General features: G+C 42.3%; 1 protein-coding gene across 7 annotated transcripts in view; it reads left to right on the forward strand.

Moving 5' to 3' along the window:
* Positions 1-299: 299 nt before the first annotated feature.
* The window catches only part of PTPRK (protein tyrosine phosphatase receptor type K), a 582,621-nt gene continuing 556,885 nt past the window's right edge, over positions 300-26,035 (forward strand). For 3 of the 7 annotated variants that reach the window (XM_036903846.2, XM_057489272.1, XM_057489271.1), the window contains exon 1: positions 303-664. In XM_036903846.2, coding sequence (XP_036759741.1) covers positions 568-664 — 97 coding nt within the window. In that variant the 5' untranslated portion in view covers positions 303-567. Of the gene's footprint in view, positions 665-26,035 lie in introns of all 7 variants that reach the window. The other 4 variants (XM_036903848.2, XM_036903849.2, XM_036903850.2 and 1 more) reach the window with 2 other exon arrangements.

Below are 26,035 nucleotides of genomic sequence, written 5' to 3' on the forward strand. Positions count from 1 at the left end.
GGATTTCTCTGCGCTCGTGTCTCTGGTCCTGCCGCCCTGCTTACCAAACTCCCGCGTCTCAAGTTCGGATTTCTAGAACAGGGCGGCCCGCGGCGAGGGGTCCCCTTTCCCGCCCGCTCCCCCCCGAGCGGCGGCGGGCGGCAGGCGGCGGGCCCGGGCTGCGAACAAAGGCGGCGCGGGGCGCGCGGCCGGGGCCGGCGCGCGTCTCTCCGGCAGGAGGCGGCGGCGCCGCGCCCGGGCTCGCATTCCTCAGAAGCTCCCGGAGCCCGCGGGACGACGTCACCCCCGGCTCCGCCCCCGTCCCTCCCCGAGCAAAGTAACTCTTGACTAACAGGAGCAGCCTCGGCCGAGCATGGAGAGCTGCCGCCGCGGCCGGCCGGCGGCGCGGGCGACGCTTGCTCCCCAGAGATAGTTTGGCGACCGCCAAGAAGAAAAAAGTGCCGGCGGGCGGCTGTGGACTTCCCGCCCTCCCACCACGAGGCCTCGCAGGCACCTCAGTGGTGGATTTCGCTGCGATCCCCGCGGCAGCTCTTCGGAAAGCTGCTTCAAAGTTCTCCCAAAGTCGACATGGATACAGCGGCGGCGCGGCTGCCTGCTTGGGTGGCGCTCCTGCTCCTCAGTCCGTGGCCTCTCCTGGGGTCGGCCCAAGGCCAGTTCTCGGCAGGTGAGTGGCTGGGGTTGGCGTGGCGGCGTCCGGAGCCCGGACAAATGCCCCGGGCCCGGGGCTCGCGAGGGGTGGAGCCGGCCCCTCGCCAGGGCCGGGGGCAAGGATTTGCGGGTAGATTAGAGGCAGGGGTCGCGGGCAGAGGGAGAGATGTCCCCCGAGTTTTGTGCCAGGTGGGACGCAGGGCACCGGGCTGGGCTCCGCTTGGCGCGGGTAACTTTCATCTTCGCGACGCATTGTTTCTGAGGCTTGCTCGGGGCGAAGGCTGGCAGGTCTGTCCCGGAGCGTGGGGAGGCATTGCTTTTCTTGGGGAACTGGTTGCCTCGGCGTCCAGCTCAGGCTGCACCGCGCTGGGAAAGAGGGAAAGAAAAAGTAGCTGGCACCCTGGGGATGGCTTCTCAACAGCTCTTGGTGCGGGCTTGTTGCCGTCTGCCGCTCGAGTGTTCAAGGGAAAAAAATTTCCCCGGGAAGCCTTTGTCAGAAACGTGGAGACTGGAAGGGATAATCCTCGGCGCGCTTTGCCAGGTGCTTTTTGTCCTGGGAATAACCTTCCTTGACTATTGTCTGACTACTTCCTTGTCCCTCCCCCAGTCCCTTTCTCCTCCCCCAGCGTCGGGCTGCTCCTGAGTTTGCCCTGTAGGTTAGGGCGCTCGCTCATGGAGTAGGTTCCGTGCGTGCGTTGGCGAAGACTAATACGTTTGAAATATGATTCTAAGGATCCACACCGAGTCGTCCTGGGCAGGGAGGTCTGGGCACCGCGTTGGGGAAGCCCGACCCCTGGTGTGGAAGCAGCTCCACCGGCAGAGCCACCGCGAAGCTGGCCCGCCTGTCCCGGAGCCCGCCTCGGCATGCCCCCGACGGGTGTGCAAGCGACTGGGGCTTGCCAGAACCCCAAAAGAGGCATGCAGGGGTCTTGCATGTTAGCTCTCTGGGTTCTAGGTAAAGCCACCTAGAGAAGTCCGTGTAACCCGGTCTCTCCGGGTCAGGAGCTCTGTACCTTTCCAGTTTTATTATCCTTCCTCTTGGTTGCTTCTTTCGTTCTCTCCTCTGGGGCTCTGAAGTTTCACCAGGTGGATGCTGGGGAGCAGGCTCCCGGGCGCTCGGCTGCCTCCCGCCGGTCCTGACAACTTTTCTGGCCAATCCAACCAGCTCAGCTTGGCTGGCGAATGCGTCTGCTGCCTTGGTTCGCGCTGCAGATGGAGACGCATAGAGGTGGCGGAGGGGTGATGGAGAAGAAGGGGAAAGCGAGAGCCGCGCTCCTGGCTCAGGCCGAAGGACGCGGAGAACGAACTTACTTTGCACTTGTCAGTTTCTTCATTGTTGTGTCTGCCCTGTTTCCTGGAAATAAACTCAAATTGTTGTGATCCGGAGTAGGGTTTATTTCCCTTCCGTTCCTTCCCTCTCCCTCCCCCTCATTACGGCTCTATGAAAGGAGTTAGACAACAGATTCAGGTGGCAGCATGCGTTGTACACCAAAGCAGATTATGAAATGCAGCGTGTAGAGGAAAAGCTGTGTATATCGGTAATATATGCAAAGGATGACAGATGCATGCAATGAATGATCGGATGTCTTGATTAAATTCTTTCTGGAGTATGCATTATTGCATGCATCTCTGACATATTACGTCTGTTATACTGGAAGGGTGCTTGATGTCAGTCATTTTATGACAGGCAAGTTGGAGTGGGTATTGATTTCTGCCGCGTTTGCCTTTGCACGGAGAGCCTATGCTTGAAAGGGCATGTAGTTGTTAATTTAAAGGTTTAATTCTAATAACTACATGATTAAGGTTACATGTATTCAAGAGTTGCACCTATTAATGTCTCAATAGTTGGTGGATATATTTTCAGCAGTAAAACAAGTTTTCTTTTACTCTTTTCAAATGTTATTTACCCTTTAAGGAGCAAGTAAATACTACATTTCTTCCAGCAGAATGTTCAGATAAGCTTTTCTGATTCCTGGAGTTCAGATAATCTGTAATGAACAATTGGGTTTTTAGACATCCAGTTCCAAGTAATTTAACTAATATGCCTTTTATTTAGTGACAAAGGAAAATATTTGACTTTGTGTTATATTTAAGAATATGCAGCCCTAATAAATGCAGTTTTCTCAGGATTGTGTCTCAAAATTTTGACATTCAGGATGTACGCATACGCCAAGAAATAAATGCTTTTCATTCCCACAGTGTAAAGTCAAATTGTGGATCTGGCTTTCTCCATAAATTAAAAGTTTATTTTGTAAAAATGTTCATTTTCTGGCTATCCTAAGTCATTGGGTATTCTACTGTCATCAGATTGTATGGCAATCAGATTTGGTGCAAAGACAGAGATTCAGAGATGCAGAGGTGCATTCTTTCTTGCTTTTTTTTTTCTTATACTCGAAATAATGGGCTTTTATTTTCTTTAAAGAAACTAAAATAAAATGCTTTCAGATTCTAAAACATATGATCAGAATTTTAAGATATCCTGTTAAATATGTCTTTTAGATCATTTCCACTAAGGCCAATTTACCACCTTTAGATATTATCATGTGATTCCTAAAGTAGTAAGCTCCAGAAGCAAATTTGGAAAGATTTAGGATTATTGTATCTTTGATAATGTGCTTATCCGGTCTGCTTTGTTGAAATCACAAATTTAAGGATACTTTTATCACTGTTACTTTTTTCTTAGCTTTTGGAGTTAAAGTTTAAAAACACATGATGAGCCCCTTTAAGACCAGAACTTCCTATAAATATCAACTTACATTATATTCTTTCAGTTTAATCTCTCACTTAAAATAATACCAGTATCATATCTGTGTTATATCTGGGGAAACTGAGGCATAGAAGCACAAAGATTTACTAAAATTTATTCACTATATATGTAGTAGTTGTCTCGTGATACCATAATGTAAGAAAGTTTTCTGTATGAGTACTCAGATGTCTGACAAAACCAGTCACAGATGAGGTAACTTGGAAACTCAACTTTCTCATCTATAAAATGGGGATAATAATGCCCGTCCTGACACTTCCACATGGTTTTTATGAGGATGGTATGAAATAATTGATGTGAACTGGCGCTGTAAGTTGTAAAGCATTATGCAGCTATCTGGGGTGTAATCATCATACATTAAGGTCACTAAGTGCCTGGACTTTAGTCTTCTTTACTTGCCTCCCACAGTCCCTTAGTGAGTACAGGCTCTTGAGGATTGTGTGTATGTGTGTGTGTGTGTGTTTCCCTCAGCCAGTCATCCATTTTAATCATTATTAAACATAAACACCTTAGATTGGCCAGATCATAATTCTATCAGCACAGTGAGAGAAATTATCCTTAATTTTTTTTCTAAAATTTACCTCATGTATAACCTTACTTGAGCTATACCTATTGGAACATTTACTATTAACATTCCTAGTCTTCTAATAATCGAAGAAATATATTTTCAGTCAGTTTCTTTAGCTGTTCAACTGTTGGTTGCTCAGCTTTTTCATCTCAGTGTAGAGAAAAATGTGCAGCTTTTTAGATGCAGTCTTAACAATGACCTAGAGAGGGACTGTTGTCTCTCTAGTATGATGTGAGCATGGAAATGCGGCTTACGATCCTGCCTTGATCTAGGATATAGTTGCTGGCATGTCACACTGTAAGTGTGCACTCGCTTGATCCCTTAGGACCTTGCAGCTCATTGAAGCAGTGTACTTTTCCTGGTGTCAGACTCCTTGATGTCTCTGTATGTGAAGTTAATTTCTCTTATACACATTATCTACTAGAGGAACATACATCAGAGACAGCTTGTTTTAAGGTTTGCCTGTTGGTTTTGATTGGCCAGAATTTCTCGGTTCCTCAATTCATTACAACTCCAAATTCTACCACTAGTAATTATATGTCACTGGATGTTTCTGGGACTGGTTTTTCTCTCCCTAGTCTCTATGTATCTGACTGCTGATTTTCCTAGATTGCAAGATGTCGTTTTGTGTCTGGCCTACTGAGATGGGAAGAGGCAGGTCTGGCTGCTATTTGGGCTTTGGCATGTGTGCTGCTGACAGCTCTTCTCCTTGTGTTCATAAATGTGAATATGAAAAATAAATCAACCCTTCCTCCACTCTGCCCCTCTCCCACACTCCTTCCCACTCCTCTCTAGCACAACAAAAGCCCCATATGCACACCCACAAAATCACAAATATCTTTTGGTGCTGGACTTAAAAACTGCAAATATGCATTAATCACTACCGAGAAGAAACGTCAGTCCTCCTACTGAATCTCCTATTTCTAGCAATGATAGTTTGCTGTACATTTTTATGACCTTTAAGAAACATTTATTTCATGTGATGTGTTCTTGTATAGTGAACCTGTGTTGCTTACTAATACTTTTGAAGAGCAGCGTTCTAGGTCTGCTCGAGGTGGTATTAAAGACAGTGTAAGTCCTGCTAAATACGGATCTGCTCAGAGGCTGGAAAATGCTGTCCTTGTCTGCCCTGTGCTGTTCCCATTTCCCCTACTTGCTCTTCACAGAGGGCAGGAAGAGGAATGCTGGAAGATTGAGAGCAGGAAACATGGAGAGAGTTTATTTACAGATTGTTCTTAACGACCAAACAATGAACACGGAATTCTGTGTGTGTGTGTGTATGTGTGTGTAGGGGTATGTGTTTGATCTTTAATTTCCCAACAAGGGAAGAAGGCCCTATTTTTGATTTGTTTATTTGGAATCAGCCTTTGCCTTTATCCAAACACATTCATTTTTTATTTTGTGCATGTAAAAATTTTCCTGTGTGTATTCCTTTCAGACTTTACCCTTTGATCATATGTATCTGGTTTATGTTTCTTTATCAAATAGTTTCTCTTTGCCTAAGAAGGTTGTAATTGCTTTTGAACATCACTTGTTTTTCCATGGAAACTCACGCTGCTTGTCATAGTTACTGATTATGGTATTTTATAAGTTCATGATGTCTTACACTGTTATCTGATAATAAAATAAGTACATCAATCAGGATAATTTTTATATCAATGAAAGCTAGAAATAAACTTGTGAATCCATGGAATAACTTTTTAATGTTGTGGACTATTTGTTTGTGCTTATAATCTGAATGGAAGAGAGTCTTTAATTTCCTTTTTGTAAATGGGGATAGGAAAAATTTGACTAACATTATGCCAGATATTTTGAGATAAGTGGGATCTTAAAAAACTTTAAAAAATTGTTTGAATATTTGATATCATCGAGACCTCTAGGTAGTTTACGTACTTCAAACTCCATCTTCATAGAAATGTGTTTTTATGAAAAATGCTCTTAAAGATACATAGTTCTGCATAAAAGGTTTTAGTTCCATGAAGATTCTGTTGTAAGAGGTATGTTTATTTTCCTGTGGTGTTCTTGTAGGAATTCTTTTGCTTTGTAGTTAGTATTTTAGTAATAAAACTGAACTTACATAATTAAAAACTTTAATTTGTTAGGTCTTGCAGATTGTTGAGGTTCTGGGGAAATACTGGACCTGGAATGTAAGGATCACATCAATCTAGTTGTGGAACATTGCCATTTCATCACTTAACTGGTTGAATATTTTGGCATTCTCCTCTGTGTTTTGATAATCCATAAATATTACAATTGGCTTTTTTTTGTCACTTAAAATTGTTTTAAGAGCAAATTAAGTATTATTGAATGAAATAATCCATGTTTCCACTTTATATGATTGAAGAACTCTGTTAATAAAAATGATGAACAGTCCAGTGCTGGCTGAATCCTTCTACAGGTGTCATGCTAGGAATTCTTTTCGTAAGAGCAACTCAGGTTGAATAAAGCCAACTAATGTCTACTTGAGTTACTGTTTGAATTAATTTTGTTGGGCAAGCTTAAAGATGTAAATATGTATTTGTATGTGTGTGACACACACACATCTTAACAGTGATAGAATTTTGTTGTCCAAAGGTTCAGGTGAGAAGGTAAGGACATCTACAGATGGGATAAAACTCCTATGCTTATACTCTGGGAAGAGTATTGAAAATAGATAATTATTTTATATATTTCATAGATGAAACTGGAATGAAAAATAAATGAACTATATAGTATAGGGTATACTGTATTACACTATTCTTTTAATGAGAAAATAATAAATCTTCCTCCAGTTTGGTGTCTATATAAACCCTTCCCCAGTGCAGCCTGCTCCTTAACCAGCTGTTTGTAGGATGATTCTCCGAACGCCGGCCAGGGCAGCAGCTGACCAGCTACAGAAATTCCCCTAATCCTTGTTGGGCAGTAGGGTGACTAGCAGCTGCTTAAGTGGCCTACTGGCTGCATCTCCTTGTTGTGATTTTCCTTAGGTTTAGGAGTAGAGAGGAAGCTTTTCTAGCACTCTCACTGACCATCTAAGGGCTGATGGTTGATTGTTTACTGGTCACTGGGTTTGAAAGGAAAGGAGCGACACACAGCAGCAATTCACCGGAGAATTCCGCTTTATTAGGGAAAGGTGCTGGGTTATATAGGAAGGGGCATGGGGTGATTGTGGTGTCACTTCTACGGGGCTGGTGGCTATTGGCTAGGTGCTGGGATTAGGGGGGTGAGGGGTGATTGGGGTTCAGGTGGCGCCGGTGGGAACTGAGGACCTGGAAGAGAAGCAGGAATTTCGCCATCTTATGGGTGGGGACCCTTCATTCCCCCCTTTCTTCTCTATGGGGTTGTGGACGTTGCTTTCTCTCTGACTGCTTCCTGCTGAACGGGGGCGGAGAAGGGAGTGAGGGCTTGAGGATTGGGGGAAAAGGGTTGATAGGACTCCCCACAGTAAGGACGAGTAGATGTGGACTTCTTCAGGTTGGAAATCAATGAAGGTTCCCTGTAACCATAGGTCGAGGACTTGTTGATTCTAATGGTGCCAAGAGGATACGGGTGCCAGAAGCCAGGTGTCTGCGGCCATTGTTTCCAGGAACAGTTTCCAGCGGAGAGAGGGGTCCATCTCAGCGTGTGGTGAGGAGGTTGCGTGAGGGTGAGGGATCTTCTGTGGCTAAAAGCTGGTTGTTCCTGAGTAAAAGCTGGTTGAAAGTTTGATTAGAGATTTTACCAACTTGGGATTTGATAAACTTTACTATACAAGGTAAGAAGAGACAGGTGAGAAGAACGATTATTATAGGGCCTGCAATGGGCCAAAGCCAGGTAAGGAAGGGGTTTGTTAGTATTGAAGAGAATGGGTTGGTGAAGTGATACTGTGGGTACCGGGAGTTACCCATGTAGTGAATGGCGCAAGACCAGTAGGGACATCCCCCGTAGGTGTCTGGCCATCGCCTGCAACAGGCTTGTTTTTGGTCATAGAGGAAGCAGAGGTAGGGAGAATAAAGGTAGCTGCTAGTGAACACTTGGGTGGAGGGAGGAAAGTGGAGGTATAAAGGCTCGGAGCAGCCTTTCAGAGGGCAGTCTGATGTGGCAATGAGGGCAGTAATTTTTGTTTGATGCTGTGTGTAAGTCTGACTTTGAATTGCCATACAAAGGAGGCTGGGGTGGAGGGGAAGACAATAGGAATGAGGAAAAAAAGCGAGAGAGAGCGAGGGAGCAGTAAAGGAGGAAAAAGTCATGATTTGGGTATGGATGGCAAAGGGGGTGAATGGGATTTTGGAGGAAAGAGGACAGTAAGGTCAGGAGTCTGGAGGGAGGGAGAGTCTGTAAACTTTTGTAGGTTAAGAGATCCTTTAGGTGATGTGGGGACAGAATGGTAAGGGGCGCCCCAAATGGCAGTTTATGAGCTTCCTTCTGCAAGAGCTGTCCAGCGGCTAATACCCGTAGGCAGGGGGCCCATCCCCGAACTGTGGGGTCTAATTGCTTGGAAAGATAAGCTACTGGGGCAAAGGATGGGCTATAATATTGGCCTAGGACTCCTAGGGCTTGACTGGACCTCTCGTGAATGTATAATGAGAAGGGCTTCGACAAATCAGGAAGATGGAGAGCTGGGGCTTCCACAAGGGCTCGACGGAGCTTAATGAAGGAGTGTCAGGGTGAGGAGGATAATGGTTCTTCAGGGGGGCCCTTGCTGAGGTTGTATAGGGGTCTTGCCAACAGGAAGAAGTTAGGGATTCACGCTCTAAAATACCCAGCCAGGCCTAGAAAGGAAAGGATTTCTGTCTTGGTTTTGGGAACGGGCATGTCAGAGAGGAGCCGTTTTCTGTCTAAGGTAATGGACTTTTTTTGTTGAGATAGAAGAAATCCGAGGTAAGTGACAGAAGGGGAAGAGATTTGAGCTTTGACAGGGGATACCCGGTAACCTCTGGAAGCTAGAAGGTTAAGTGGGGAGGCAGTGTCAAGTTGAGACTGTTCCCACGAGGGACTGCAGAGTAGAAGATCGTCCACATATTGTAATAAGGTGGACTCGGAAGCCTTGTGGCAAAACTGTCCAAGTGAGTTGTTCAGAATGTCTTGTGTATGGGTCCGTCCAGGTGAAGGTGAAAAAATCTTGGGAGGAGGGGTCCAGAGGGATAGAAAAAAAAAAATGCGTCCTTGAGATCCAGGACTGAGAAGTGGGAGGCCGAGGCAGGGATGCGAGATAAAAGGGTGTATGGATTTGGGACTAAGGGATGGATAGGGACGATGGCCATGTTGATGAGGCAAAGGTCTTGGACGAGGCGGAAAGATCTGTTGGTTTTTTTAACAGCTAATATGGGGGTATTAAATGGGGAGTGAGTGGGTCTGAGGTAATTTTTGTTTAAAAGATTTTGAATGATGGGTTGGAGGCCTATGAGGGCTGAAGTGGTTAGGGGGTATTGGGCCTGACAGGTATACTGAGAGGGGTCACATAATTTGATAGAGGAAGGAGGACATAGAGCCACGGAGGGGCTTGTAATGTCCCAAACTTTGGGATTTACAGGGTGTATGAGGGCGGAACTGGAGCTTTCATTGGGTAGAGGGGGGTCGTCGGCTATGAGGGCCATCAGAAAGGGAGTACTGGGGGCTGTGGGAGTGGATATAGTTATGGAAACATGGAGGAGAGAAAGGATGTCCCGTCCTAGTAAGGGGATGGGACACTGGGGCATAACCAGGAAGGAGTGGGAGAAAGGTATGGGATTTTCCTGGATTGTGCATAAAAGAGGGGGGGTTTAATGGGAAAATCTGTTTACCTCCTACCCCGACTATAGGAGTAATGGCAGGCGTGGTAGGGCCCCGGTATTCTCGCAAGACTGAGAAGGTGGCTCCTGTATCTAGGAGGAAGGAGATGGGGCGACCGTCTACTATTAAAGTAACTCTGGGCTCCTGTTTGGTGATGGAAATGGTCGGGTGAGAAGCCCCCGGGCCCCGTCAATCTTCTTCTGCCAGCCCCACTACGGAGGGCTTAGGATAGGGGTTGTTCGTCCAGCCTCCCCTTCGGGTGGCTGGGCGATCAGACCCCCAGTGGCCCTTTTTGTGGCATCTGGGGCATGGGGTGGTAGGAGATCTGCGGGAGGGGCATGCCCTTGACCAATGTCCTTCTTGTCTGCACTTGAAACAAGCTCCTGGGTGGGGCTTGTTTGTAGAGGGGCGCCCAGGTTGTGGTTTTATTAGCTGGGCCAACATTTGGAAATTGGCCTGATCAGCCTTTTGTTTACGGCGTTCTTTCTCCTCCTCCCGGTTATGGAAGACTTTAAAGGCCACTGTTAGGATCTCAGTCTGTGGGGTAGCGGGGCCCTGTTCTAACTTTTTGAGTTTAGCTTTAATGTTGGGGTAGCTTTGAGCCAGGAAGTATGTCATAAGGACATGTCTCCCGTCAGGCGTTTCTGGGTCCAGGCTGGTAACTGTAATAGGGCTTGGGTGAGTCTGTCTAAGAACTCGGAGAGTTTCCTCCCTCCTTTGAATTATGTCTTGGAGCTTTTGAAAATTGACTACTTTACGAGCTGCCTTTTTCAGACCTGCTATTAAGCAGCAGGCGAAGATATCTCGAGAGCAGAGACCCACGGCAGTGGGGGACTGAAGGGTTCTGGCTCAGTCTGTGGGGGAGAAACAGGTGATGGGGGCAAAGACGGAGGAGGCTCCTGGGACTTAGTTAGAGGGGGGCTGAAAGGCTCAGGCTTGATCTGCAGGGGGGTGAGGTGGGGGAGGAGATGGTGGTGGAGGAAGGGGGAGGGGCTGTTGTAGGAGAGGAGGGGGAAGGGAGTGAACGGGAGGCTTCTGCGGGGGAGACGGCGGAAAGCTTCGGTATAGGGAATCTCCTTCCATTTTTTCAGGCGCTGGCAGTAGTTAAAGAGATCACAAGTGATGTTAGGATCAAGAGCTCCCCCTGCAGGCCATTGGTTGTTATTGTCTAGGGGGCATGTCGGCCAATCTTGGGAGAGTATTTACAGAGAAGTTTTGGTTTTATATCAGGCGTCAGGGAGAGGGTAGTTAGATGCTTGAGCAGGCATTCAAGAGGTGAGCTTCCAGGGAGGGATGAGGAGGCTCCCATGGCTAAAGAACAGAGAAGGAGACAAACAGGGGAAGATGAACGGAGACCCTCGGACTGGGAGCAGACGGCAAGGAGACAAAGGGCGTCCCCGGTGATCCTTGGTGGTCTGCGGAAACTCGTATACGAGTCGGTTTCTTAGGAAGTGTGGGTCGTCACCCAGACTCTCTAAGAAGGCAGAGTGCCGGAGTCCGAGGTACCTAGTACTAGGAGTTTTCGGCGGAAGGAATTTTTGGTGGAAGGAATGAAAGGGGGGGGTGGAAAAGGGAGCGTTCTCATCCGCAAAGGAGTCACCTCGTTTATGGCTGTTGGGGGAGGGGCCTGAGGGTCCGCCGCAGCCGTGAAGGCCTAAGGCGGGGAGAGTTCCCTCCTCATCGGGGAAGAGTGGCCCACTCCGGGGGAAAACTCACCCAGAGGCCAGAGAGGAGTGGTGAGTGTGAGGAGTCAGCGCCGGAAAAAGAGGACGAGGGCAAGCTGCGGCTGGTGTTGGGGGGAAGATGGGGCCCAGTTGGGGTGTCCCGTCTCCTGGGTTTCGGCACCAATGAGAGGAAAGGAGCAACACACAGCAGCAATTCACCGGAGAATTCCGCTTTATTAGGGAAAGGTGCTGGGTTATATAGGAAGGGGCATGGGGTGATTGTGGTGTCACTTCTACGGGGCTGGTGGCTATTGGCTAGGTGCTGGGATTAGGGGGGCGAGGGGTGATTGGGGTTCAGGTGGCGCTGGCGGGAACCGAGGACCCGGAAGAGAAGCAGGAATTTCGCCATCTTATGGGTGGGGGCCCTTCAGGGTTCATCAACTGCAAGATGCCCTGAAATGCTGCTTCTTGAATTGTGGTCTTCAGACCAGCAGGTTGAGCATTACCAAGGATGCTCTTGTACGACCCTATCAGAGCCTACCCCAGAACTACTGACTCAAGAATCTGCATCTTAGTGAAATCCTCAGGTGATTTGCTTGAACATCTCATTTCAAAAACACTGCTCAAGGACAAAGAAAGCTCAGCTTGAAAAGATTTCCCACATGCATTTTACTATGGAATGGTAAGAGTATTGTGAAGGGATTAATTACAACATGAGACCAGTTTCTCTGGAATTACATTTCTGATCACTATTTACTTAATTTAACACCTGAGACACATTGAAACCACCATACTATTTAGTTTTTTTTAATAGACAGTTTTGAAAGAAATAACTTCATAAGAGAATAAAAATAAGGCTAAGTACTTTTGGTAATGAATGTGTTGTGTAAGAATATTTAAAGGTGAAGATGGCGGGGTGAGTAGAGCAGCGGAAATCTCCTCCCAAAACCACATATATCTATGAAAATATAACAAAGACAAGTCTTCCTAGAATAAAGACCAGAGGACACAGGATAACATCCAGACCACATCCGCACCTGCGAGAACCCAGTGCCTCGCAAACGGGCAGCCCGAGCCAGGCCACGCCCACAGCAACAGCGGAGATTAACTCCATAGCAGCCGGGCAGGAAGCAGAAGCCCTGTCTGTACTTAGCTGCCCAGCACAAGCCACTAGAGGCCGCTGTTCTCCCAGGAGAGGAAGGCCACAAACCAACAAGAAGGGATGTTCTTCCAGCCGTCACTCGTCCCAGCTCTGCAAACTATTCCTATCACCATGAAAAGACAAAATTACAGGCAAACCAAGATCACATAAACACCAGAGAAGGAGACAGACCTAACCAGTCTTCCTGACAAAGAATTCAAAATAAAAATCACAAAAATGCTGACAGAGATGCAGAGAAATACGCAAGAGAAATGGGATGAAGTCCGGAGGGAGATCACAGATGCCAGAAAGGAGATTACAGAAATGAAACAAACTCTGGAAGGATTTATAAGTAGAATGGATAAGATGCAAGAGATCATTGATGGAATTGAAACCAGAGAACAGGAACGCATAGAAGCTGACAGAGAGAGAGATAAAAGGATCTCCAGGAATGAAACAATATTAAGAGAACTGTGTGACCAATCCAAAAGGTACAATATCCGTATTATAGGGGTCCCAGAAGAAGAAGAGAGAGGAAAAGGGATGGAAAGTATCTTGGAAGAAATAATTGCTGAAAACTTCCCCAAACTGGGGGAGGAAATAATCGAAAAGACCACGGAAATACACAGAACCCCCAACAGAAAGGATCCAAGGAGGACAACACCAAGTCACATAATAATTAAAATGGCAAAGATCAAGGACAAGGCAAGAGTTTTAAAGGCAGCTAGAGAGAAAAAGGTCACCTATAAAGGAAAACCCATCAGGCTAACATCAGACTTCTTGACAGAAACCCTACAGGCCAGAAGAGAATGGCATGATATATTTAATGCAATGAAACAGAAGGGCCTTGAACCAAGAATACTGTATCCAGCACGACTATCATTTTAATATGACGGCGGGATTAAACAATTCCCAGACAAGCAAAAGCTGAGGGAATTTGCTTCCCACAAACCACCTCTACAGGACATCTTACAGGGACTGCCCTAGATGGGAGCACTCCTAGAAAGAGCACAGAACAAAACACCCAATATATGAAGAAGGGAGGAGGAGGAATAAGAAGGGAGAGAAGAAAAGAATCTCCAGACAGTGTATATAACAGCTCAATAAGCGAGCTAAGTTAGGCAGTAAGATACTAAAGAGGCTAACCTTGAACCTTTGGTAACCACGAATTTAAAGCCTGCAATGGCAATAAGTACATATCTTTCAATAGTCACCCTAAATGTAAATGGACTGAATGCACCAATCAAAAGACACAGAGTAATAGAATGGATAAAAAAAGCAAGGCCCATCTATATGCTGCTTACAAGAAACTCACCTCAAACCCAAAGACATGTACAGACTAAAAGTCAAGGGATGGAAAAACATATTTCAGGCAAACAACAGTGAGAAGAAAGCAGGGGTTGCAGTACTAATATCAGACAAAATAGACTTCAAAACAAAGAAAGTAACAGGAGATAAAGAAGGGCACTGTATAATGATGAAGGGCTCAGTCCAACAAGAGGATATAACCATTCTGAATATATATGCACCCAACACAGGAGCACCAGCATATGTGAAACAAATACTAACAGAACTAAAGGGGGAAATAGACTGCAATGCATTCATTCTAGGAGACTCCAACACACCACTCACCCCAAAGGATAGATCCACTGGGCAGAAAATAAGTAAGGACACGGAAGCACTGAACAAACAGTAGAGCAGATGGACCTAATAGACATCTATAGAACTCTACATCCAAAAGCAACAGGATATACATTCTTCTCAAGTGCACATGGAACATTCTCCAGAATAGACCACATACTAGCCCACAAAAAGAGCCTCAGCAAAATCCAAAATATTGAAATTCTACCAACCAATTTTTCAGACCACAAAGGTATAAAACTAGAAATAAATTCTACAAAGAAAACAAAAAGGCTCACAAACACATGGAGGCTTAACAACATGCTCCTAAATAATCAATGGATCAACGAACAAATTAAAATAGAGATCAAGGAATATATAGAAACAAATGACAACAATAACACAAAGCCCCAACTTCTGTGGGACGTAGCGAAAGCATTCTTAAGAGGAAAGTATATAGCGATCCAGGCACACTTGAAGAAGCAAGAACAATCCCAAATGAATAGTCTAACATCTCAATTATCGAAATTGGAAAAAGAAGAACAAATGAGGCCTAAAGTCAGCAGAAGGAGGGACATAATAAAGATCAGAGAAGAAATAAACAAAATTGAAAAGAATAAAACAATAGCAAAAATCAATGAAACCAAGAGCTGGTTCTTTGAGAAAATAAACAAAATAGATAAGCCTCTAGCCAAACTTATTAAGAGAAAAAGAGAATCAACACAAATCAACAGAATCACAAATGAGAACGGAAAAATCACAACAGACTCCACAGAAATACAAAGAATTATTAAAGACTACTATGAAAACCTATATGCCAACAAGCTGGAAAACCTAGAAGAAATGGACAACTTCCTAGAAAAATACAAACTTCCAAGACTGACCAAGGAAGAAACACAAAAGTTAAACAAACCAATTACGAGCAAAGAAATTGAACAGCTACATGTAGGAGAATGAAACTGGACCATCGTCTAACCCCATATACAAAAGTAAACTCAAAATGGATCAAAGACCTGAATGTAAGTCATGAAACCATTAAACTCTTGGAAAAAAACATAGGCAAAAACCTCTTAGACATAAACATGAGTGACCTCTTCTTGACCATATCTTCCCAGGCAAGGAAAACAACAGCAAAAATGAACAAGTGGGACTATATTAAGCTGAACAGCTTAATATAAATGAACAGCTTCTGTACAGCAAAAGACACCATCAATAGAACAAACAGGAACCCTGCAGTATGGGAGAATATATTTGTAAATGACAGATCCGATAGAGGCTTGACGTCCAAAATATATAAAGAGCTCACACACCTCAACAAACAAAAATCAAATAATCCAATTAAAAAATGGGCAGAGGAACTGAACTGACAGTTCTCCAAAAAAGATATACAGATGGCCAACAGACACATGAAAAGATGCTCCACATCACTAATTATCAGAGAAATGCAAATTAAAACTGCAATGAGGTATCACCTCACACCAGTAAGGATGGCTGCCATCCAAAAGACAAACAACAACAAATGTTGGCGAGGCTGTGGAGAAAGGGGAACCCTCGTACACTACTGGTGGGAATGTAAACTAGTTCAACCATTGTGGAAAGCAGTATGGAGGTTCCTCAAAATGCTCAAAACAGACTTACCATTTGACCCAGGAATTCCACTCCTAGGAATTTACCCTAAGAACGCAGCAATCACATTTTGAGAAAGACAGATGCACCCCTATGTTTATTGCAGCACTATTTACAATAGAATTGGAAGCAACCTAAATGTCCATCGGTAGATGAATGGATAAAGAAGATGTGGTACATATACACAACGGAATATTATTCAGCCTTAAGAAGAAAACAAATCCTACCATTTGCAACAACATGGATGGAGCTAGAGGGTATTATGCTCAGTGAAATAAGCCAACCGGAGAACGAGAAATACCAAATGATTTCACTCATCTGTGGAGTATAAGAACAAAGGATAAACTGAAGGAACAAAACAGCAGCGGAATCACAGAACCCAAGAATGGACTAACAGAGGATCAAAGCCTAATTTGGCTACCCAGAAAATGAACTAAGATATGATATGAAAAAGCACTTCCAACGTCAGCACTCTCTGGAAGACTCATTCCAGAAGATGATCATCAAAAAACCTCAACAAAGATCCAGGCTATGCTGCAGTTGTAGATGCATTCATCCCACCAGTTCCTGGACTTGCCATTGGAATGAAGAAGGAGATATCTAAGCTGGTCTGTGCATACAGTAAAACAACAAATTTGACTGGATCTACACTGTTGGAACTCAACCAAGAATTAGGAGAAGTGCAAATTGTAGCGCTCCAAAATCTTACAACTACAGGCTATCTAGTGTTAAAAGAACATATGGGATGTGAACAGTTCCCAGGAATGGGCTCTTTTAATTTGTCTGATTTCTCTCAGACTGTTCAAGTACGGTTGGGCAATATCCATCATATCATAGACAAATTTTCACAAATGCCTAGGGTGCCTAACTGGTTTTCTTGGCCTCACTGGAGATGGCTGTTAATTATAGATCTGCTTTTGGTTATGTAACTGTATTCCTATTATGTTAATGTATGTGCACAATTGAATTAGTAGTTTAAAACCTATACATGCTTAAGTTACTCTACAATAAGATATGTCAAAGAAATAATCTATCTTCCCATGTTTTCTTCCGTCTGCTACCTCTATAGCTTTTCTTTTTCCTTCCTAATTACAACCCTTAAATAGAATTCATGCCTCATATCGAATTTACTGAGTATCATAATTCCTCCAAGTGGTAAAGATACCTCAAGACAAATGCTGGGCATAGAAGCCACAGGGCATAAATCTGCAAAGAAGTAAAAAGCTAACCTTTTCAAACAATATGGCTTCTCTCTCACTTACCAACTTTACATTTCCCCATATGGCCCCGGAAGATGACTGGTTAGCCAGAGACGGGTAAGATTCCTCAAGGGAGGAACAACCTAAGACAGGCACAGTCGCAGGGGCGCCATCAGGTGAGAAATTGGGGATCAACAGAGGTGAGGCTTCGAACCTCATCCCCCCTGTTTTGAGAGAAATCTTCTGCATCCGTGGATATTTTATTGCCCTTGTCTAGCTTGGATTAACACATAGTCTACAGGCACACACCTGATCATCTACGTTTGCTCTCTTACAACACTAAACTAAGTTTTCTACCTGTATCTTGCATCTACCTACCACTTCAGCATTTTATTAAAAAAAAATAATAATAATAAAGGGAGAAATGTGGGATCCACATATAAATCAAGTATAAAAATCAAACGAATATTCATATTTGACCTGATTGTTTATAGTTCATAATGCGTGATCGAAACCGAAAGTTTCTGTGATGACTGCCCTTGTACTGTTCCCCATGTAAGAGCTTATTCACTATATAAGAAGTTGTCACCATGTAAGAACTTGTTCGTTATGCTTCAGAAGATTGGAGACTGATGAGAATTAGGCTTGGGGTGGATTAGTGATTGTGCATTGAGCATTGACTCCCCTATAGAGAATTTTATTGTTGTTAACAACCATTTGATCAATAAATATGAGAGATGCCCTCTCAAAAAAAAAAAAAGAATATTTAAAGGTAAACATATATCAGAGGAACCAAACATGACATGTAGTAGTCATTTTTACTTAGTATATTGGTAAATGATACAGGAAATAGTATTCTCTCTGATGTTACCAGTAGCAGCAGTTTCTTGTTTTATATTTCTCTTTTTCGAGTGTAATTTAAGGATCTTTGTAATAAGGAACTCATTTAAAGGACAGTCAAATTTAATGAATGGGAGTTAGGTAGAATGCATTAAATATTACTAGTGTTCTTTTTACTATCTTTTGTGTTCATATTTAAGAACAGATCCTTGTCAGTTTTCTTAAGAGAAAAATTATGATGTAATAGACAGCATACACTATTCATGTCAAAACACAATTTTACTTGCATTTTATAGCTTGCTTTAACATTCCTTTAGAAAATGAATTTTCCCTGAAGTCCTAATTGCTTTCTTATTAATGAGCCTGTAAGTGTTTTGTTATCCATTTACTATTCTAAACGTGTCTACTTTTGCTGGCTGTTTCAACAGTGAAGTCTCTGATTAAATCACAACTGCTGTATTTGTTTTTGCCATTCACTTGTGATTCAGAAAATACGGGCATAATGACATGGTTATGGCAGAGACTAATGAAAAACAAATATAAATTAATGTTAACCCATAATAGTAGGTTGCATTGTGATATTGGGAGCTGGAGTTTGGGGCAGTACATAGCAGAATTCTCTACATGTTTGATACTGTATATGAATGTCTGCTTACTCTGTATTTTTTGAGATACAAAAAAATGTAGTTGCCGAATTAACACGTAAACTGTAGATCAGTAATTTCCACGTTTTACTTACTGTAGATACTGGTGTTTAAAGGAAGAAGTTTACTTGTACAGGCATACCATGGAGATATTGTGGGTTCAGCTATAGACCACTGTAAAAATAATTATTGCTGTAACGTGAGTCAAATGAAATTTTTGGTTTCCCAGTGCATATAAAAGTTATGTTTACACGATTCTGTAGTCTGGTAAATATGCAATAGTATTATGTCTAAAAACATGTATGTACCTTAATAAAAAAATACTTCATTGCTTAAAATATGCTAACCATCATTTGGGCTCTCAGTGAGTCTTCATCTTTTTTCTGGTGGAGGGTTGTGCCTTCATGTTGATGGCTGCTGACTGATCGGGGTAGTGGTTTCTGAAGGTTGGAGTGGTTGTGGCAATTTCTTAAATCAGACAACAGTGAAGTTTGGGGCATTGCCTGCCTCTTTATTTTATGAACAATTTCTCTGTAGCATGTGATACTGTTTGGTAGGATTTTACGCACAGAACTTCTTTCAAAATTGGAGTCAGTCCCCTCCAACCCTGCCATTGCTTTATTAACTAAGTCTGTGGAATATTCTAAATCCTTTGATTCAGGATATCAAACAATCTCCACAGCATCTTCACCAGGAGTAGATTCCATGTCACTAAACCACTTTCTTTGATCATCCGTAAGAAGCAACTCCTTATCCATTCAAGTTTATCATGAGATGCAGCAATTCAGTCACATATTCAGCCTGTATTTCTAATTCTAGTTCTCTTGTTAGTTCTGCCATATTTGTAGTTATTTCTTCCACTGAAATCTTGAGCCTCTAAAAGCCATCCATGAGGGTTGGAATCAGCTTCCTCCAAATGGCTATTCATGATGATATTGACTCTTCTCATGAATCATGAATCTTTTCAATGGCATCTAGAATGGTGAATCCTTTCCAGAAGGTTTCCAGTTTACTTTGCAGAGATCCGTCAGAGAAATCATTATCAGCAGCTATAGCCTTACAAATGTATTTCAAAGAATAAGACTTCAAAGTTGAAATTACCCCTTGATCCATGAATGTTGAGTTACCAAGCATGAAAGCAACATTAACCTTGTTGTACATCTCCATCAGAGCCCTTGGATGAACAGGTACATTGTCAGTGAGCAGTCATATTTTGAAAGGAATCTTTGTTTTCTGAGCAGTTGGTTTCAACATTGGGCTTAAAATTGTAAACAGATATACTATCATCCAGGCTTTGTTGTTCCATTTACAGAGCACAGGCTGAGTAGATTTAGCATAATTCTTAAGGGCCCTAGAATTTTTGGAATGGTCAATGAGCATTGGCTTAAACTTAAAGGTACTGGTTGCATTAGCCCATAACATGAAAGTCAGCTTGTCCTTTGAAGCTTTAAACCAGGCATTGACTTTTCCTCTAGCTATGGAAGTCCTACATGACATCTTTCAATAGACCACTGTTTCATCTACATTGAAAATTTGTTATTTAGTACAGCACCTTCATTATTTATGTTAGCTGGATCTTCTGGATCACTTGCTGCAGCTTCTACATCAGCACTTGCTGCTTCACCTTTCACTTTCCTGTTTTGGAGATGGCTTCTTTCCTTCAACTTCATGAACCAAACCTCTCTTAGCTTCCAACTTCTTATCCTGCTGCTTCTTCACCTCTCAGCCTTCACAGAATGGAAGAGTTAGGGCCTTGCTCTGGATTGGGCTTTGGTTTAAGGGAATGTTGTGACTGGTTTGATCTTCTATCCAGACCACTAAAACTTTCTCCATAACAGCAATAAGGCTATTTTGTTTTTTTACCTCTCCTGTGTTCACTGGAGTAGTGTTTTTAATTTCCTTCAAGAACTTTTTCTTTGCATTCACAGCTTGGCTGTTTGGCACAAGACACCTAGCTTTCAGCCAATCTTGACTTTTGACATACCTTCCTCACTAAGAATTCAAGGTGCCCCCAAATAATCACAATAGTAACATCAAAGATCACTGATCTCAGAGCACCCATAACATAGAGTGCAATAATGAAAAAAAAATTGGAAATATTGTGAGAATTTACCAACGTGTGACACAATGACACAATGTGAACAAATGCTGTTAGAAAAATGGCACCATCAGACTTGCTCCATGTAGAGTTACCACAAACCTTCAATATTTAAGAAACGCAGTATCTTTGGAGTCTAATAAAGCAAAATGCAGTAAAATGAGGTGTACCTGTATTACATTTTCTTTGTCTCAGTATTGAATAAGTCCAACATTAAAAATTCACAGAATTTTAAGTGCTAAAAGGCATCTTAGAGATCAATTCCTTTTTTATGTAACTTGCCCAAAGTCATATAGCTTGGCAGAACTTAAGCTCAAACTAATTTTGATTTCTAGGGAAACATGTTTCTAAAACCTGTTTACAAATGCAAACATGACTTTATGACTGGCTTTAATTAGAATTGCAATCCAAATATGAGGCGATAATAATTAATATGTCTGTAAATAAAACAGACCATCTTAGATAACTGCTTGGTTTTCAGTTATCCTACAGGATTTATTTATATATGTATGTATGAGTTTGTGTTTGTGGTATGCATTTTGGAAAGCTCAAGAGGTCAAGGTGAACTTGTTTATAATTATGATCTTTTCACCTCTGCTGCCTAACTTTATCATGCATATCCGAAAAACATGGGACATTCGAAAGAGTTGCTGTAAGAACTATCTGGGTTACTGGATAAAGAATAAAATGTAGAGAAGTAGCAGCTGTTTACCCAGCTTCCCCCTCTCAAAATTAGATATTTTTTGACCTCTGGTAGATACACATCTGTGCTAGTGGCCTAAAGCTGGGTGTGACTGAGGACCTGGGGCCCAAATGTAGCTGTGCCAGTTTAGATCAAAGTATCACCCCCAGGCAACTGTATAGTCTCTAATAGCCCCTCTCTGGCCAGAGCAGCTGGCCTGACACTTAGGGGTGAAGACAGTGGTTGTGAAGGAAGGTTTATTGACTAGCATAGGCTTCCTTCTGTCCCTAGAGGCTTCTTTTCACACACCTTTGTCTATTGTCTTAGAAGAACTTATAAAATTATTGTCTTCTTCACTGTGTGTTGCTTGCTTTCTCTATGGCTCTTTTTTATGCCTTATTTCAGTCCTTATCAGCCATGACTCCTCAATGATGAGGTTTGTGATAATTTGCCTAACAACCTGGCAGGTTGGAGCCGAAGAACTATCTAGTGCTGACCCATTATTATGGGTTTATCAACACTGACAGTTACACGTAGAGTTTTGTAGTGTCCTGCTTCAGAAAGAGTGAAAGGCTTTTTTGGGGGACTACGTATGAGACCCTTTTGGCACACAGAGCATTGGGCTGTCTCAGTCTGAGCTCTGTAACTTTCTGGCTCTGAGATATGGAGGTATTTCCTTTCTGCTTGATCCTTAATTTCCTTATCACTATAAAAGGAATATTGTAGTGAAGAGTCATTTTAATATCTTCTCTAATTACTCAATAGGACACTTTCAAAGGTAAAACAAGTAATAGAAGTGAAAGTGTATTTATAATTGTAAACTACCATAAAATTTAATTTATTTTTGTTGGGAATATTAATTTTGATTTAAGAAACAGAAGAAATTATTGTTGAAGGTCAAAATAATATGCTGATGAGTGGAAATGAAAACAATAGTTACTTTGTATATTTGTATATCTAAGTTGTTTACTTATCTAAGCTTTGGAGAAAGTAGTATGATAAAGAAGTCAATATGGTTCTTGTGAACAGTGAGTAAATTTGTTATCATGTATCACAAAACATTGCCCCCCAATTCATTTCCACATATATATGTGTTTTCTCTATAAAAGTAGTTTACTGTGAAATACTACCAGATAGTATTTGTATTTTCTCTGATGTCAGTGAAGCTTATATGATTATAAAATATTTTTACTGAAAAATTTTAAACAAATGTTTTAAGGACTATGATCATACATAGAAAATTGTGTGTATAGCTTTTCATTTTGAGTATTGTCGTGAAGAGGTAGGAATGCTCTTGCCATGTGAACTGGTTTGCCTACTTGTCAAAAGCATGATTCTGATAAGGCTTGTATCTCTTTATTCTTCCACTCTATATCTTTGAGCAGCTACTATGTGTCAGTGCTGTGTCAGGTCCTTGGTATGCTGGAAGTTAGCCAGGCATTGTCCCTGTACTTTGGGGGCATATCTGACTTTTATGACTATTAAGGAGTGGGTAATCTTTGCTTAGCTCTGCATCTGCTTTATCACAGGTGAAGCCTAGGGCTATTTCATAACTTACCATGCCCCTGTGGCTTGGCAAGTCTCAAAGAGCCGTCTGTCTCACAATTGCTGGTCCTGTTTTGAACTTGCCTGAGATAATCAGTGTGTCAGCAATCTTTCAATATCCTTGAGTCTACATACGAAAAGCTAGAAGCCTACCAAAAAAGAATTTCGCAAAAATTCACCACAATGATAGTAAAATTCCACCAAGTGGAATTTCCCAAACGTTGAATAATCGGAAGTGTAAGTACTGTAAACAAGTCGGGCAGAGGTGAGGGCACATTGGTTTTTCTGGAGGCTTAACGTCACCTACTGTCCCCCTGGAGACAGGCTCTGGAAGATCAGGGGGCACCTTCAGAGAGGTTGTATGTAAATGTGCAGTCACAACCTGAATGTTCAGAAGCAGAGGTCATGGTTGTTTGGCTGGAGAGTAACATTTGCTGTGATCTGCAGCTGCCTATTGACTGCCTCTCTCTTGTCTAATAGCCTTCTCTCTGCTGCAGTTTTAGAGAGCTGGTTGCCTGAGGCGTGGGCAGCCACTGGGGAAAGAGGCCGGAGACTGGCAGAGATGCCTGGCAGCCAGGAAGGAGGGGGTCCATGCCATCCCCAAACTGCCCCTGCTCTTGTGTCCTGGAAGCAGCAAATCCAACTCCTGGTGCTTCTGCCATTCTTTTTTTTTTGGTATCATTAATATACAATCACATGAGCAACATTGTGGTTACTAGATTCCCTCCATTATCAAGTCCCCACTACATACCTGTCATTCTTTTTAAAGGAGGCCACGGTATTGTCATTTAATACACCCTTTGCCCTACCAGAAAATGGAGATTTTGAGTATCTGTATTAAAGGAGGCTCAAATGATCTACAGTGTGTGAATTAAAGGGAAAAGTAATTGTGGAGATGTGTAAAATTTTCAAAGCAAAAATAAAAATTTCTAAATTATATGTACTGAAGCCTAAAATTAAAATTAAAATTATTTTTATTCCATCACTAACATTTTATGTCCATTTTATATGTAAGCAAAGGACATGTAAATGTTGATCTATGTAGAATATATAGCATATGTTCAAGATTGTGGACTTTGGACCATGACTACCTGAGTATGAATATTGGTTCCAACATTTTCTTGCCATGAGATCTAACCAGTTTAGTTTCCACATTTGTAAAATGGGATAATACAGGAAACTGTCCTGGATGTTTGTTTTGAGAAATATTGAGTCAAGGTACTTAAAAGAGTGCCTGGCACACTAATAAAATTCATTTATTTTAGCTTTTATTATTATCATCATTATTATCACTAGCCTAAATTAACTAAAATTTGTAGAATATCCAGTTCTGAGCTGTTTCTTTTAAAATCTCTAACTGCATAATCTTTTACTTTAAAATAAAACTGGCAGAGAGTAGATACGAGATGCCTGAAATAAATCAACTCAGTATGCTGATTAACAAAGACTACAGCAACCACTGCAAAGAGTTTAGTTTAATGTTTATGGAAACGAGGCATATTTATACTGATTCCCAAAAATCAGAATGTTAGGATGAATGTCGAAAAGAACAACATCACATATCAAAAATGGGAGCTAGAGTTCAGGAAGCATTAAATTTTAGGTACATATACCTCAAAAATCTTTGAAAAAAGCATTTAATATATCTTAGGCAGGTTGGAAAAGGTAGGAAATGTAGGGCATTCATGAAACTGTCTCCTGGACAGACTTAATCTCAGATAAAATATGAAAACTCTAATTTGGGAGAAAGATTAAAATGGGAATTGACCAGGCAGTTGAGGGAGCGAGATCTCTGCCACTTCAAGAAGTATCCATCCCAGTGAGATTCTGGTCCTGTGTAGAAGCAGCACTCAGATTTAGAAACGAGAGAGTTAAAATGAAGCAGAAGATAAGAGAGGCCTCTTTAGCTTCTAAAGAATGTTGTTTCCAAAGTTATAGAATGAGAAAAGGATATCTGTACTTCCCATTTGCATTTGACACATGCCAGTGAATGTTTCATTGGCATTTAGAACACCCACGTACTTATGAGTTACAGATAACGTTTTTGTTTTTTATTTTTGAAGGTGGCTGTTGATATTTGATCTCCCTTAGGTCAGGTGGTTTAAACCCTAAGACTTTTTCAAGCCATTGTCAGCAGGGAAAAAGCCATTTTAGAGCCCCAGCATAGGGCATGAGGGGCTGGCTAACCTTGTGACAATTGTTAGCTCACTTACAGAGTTACTCTTTGGCCAGGCAATGCACAGGAAAGTCTCTCTAAACTTCAACAAGGATTTTATGTTCCACCTGAGCTTCAGATTTCTTGTAGTTGTTCAGTTTCTTACTGTATCACTTCTAGCTTTAACTGAAACAAACCTCCCCTGTCCTTCTGTTATCCTAGTGAAGTATATATGCTACTCTCCAGATATAATTAAAAAGTCTGTCAGCTTTCTTATCAGAGAAGCTCTTTGCACTGTGGGTTTGAATTTCACTGACATAAATGATCTTACAACATTCAGTTCACCATAATAATGCAATTTCATATCCTTACTGGACACTCCTGTTAACATAGGTAATTGTGGTGGTAAGCAGGTGTCTTCTTAAACTCCTCTCCATTTAAAAAGTTTTTTTTAAGATGTTGCCATTTTAATACCATTTGACCATGTTCATAGTCTTAATTTAAAAAAGCATTAAAAACAAGCAATCTTCCATAGCACATGTTAACTTAAATATGGGACCATTCATATTTAAGTTAAGGGGATGCAGGCCCAGACTGCTTGTTCTGGGCTGCTCCAGAATCATGACTCAGGTATTATTTGGAAAGTAGACTGCTCATTATGTATGTTACAACACATATGTAAAGTATACCAAGTCAGAAAAAAGATCAGTGGAGAATGGCAGACCTACAATATGTGGAATGAAAACACTATATAATACACATATAATATACTTAAATGTCATAATATACACAGGAACTCTGAATTCTGAACAGTCTGGTTTAGACTGTGGCTTCTAGTCTTCTTGCATGAGGGAACTGGGGAGTTCCATGACTGGGAAGTGTTAGGTATCTCCAGAAGAACCCAGGTGCTCTGACTCCTTACTCTTAGATTCTGCAGAGTAGATATGACCTTTCCTGGCTCATTCTTATCAGTAATGCAGATTTCAGGGGAGACCTGGAAATTGCTTTGCCCACTCCTCCCCCTCCTAATCCCTTATAAGCCCCCCACCTCCCTGACCGGGTGTGACTTCCCTGGCCTGTAATACCCAGACAGCGGAACATCACCCGGGAG

Source organism: Manis pentadactyla, chromosome 12, assembly GCF_030020395.1.
Source record: "Manis pentadactyla isolate mManPen7 chromosome 12, mManPen7.hap1, whole genome shotgun sequence".
Classification (NCBI taxonomy): Eukaryota; Metazoa; Chordata; class Mammalia; order Pholidota; family Manidae; genus Manis; species Manis pentadactyla.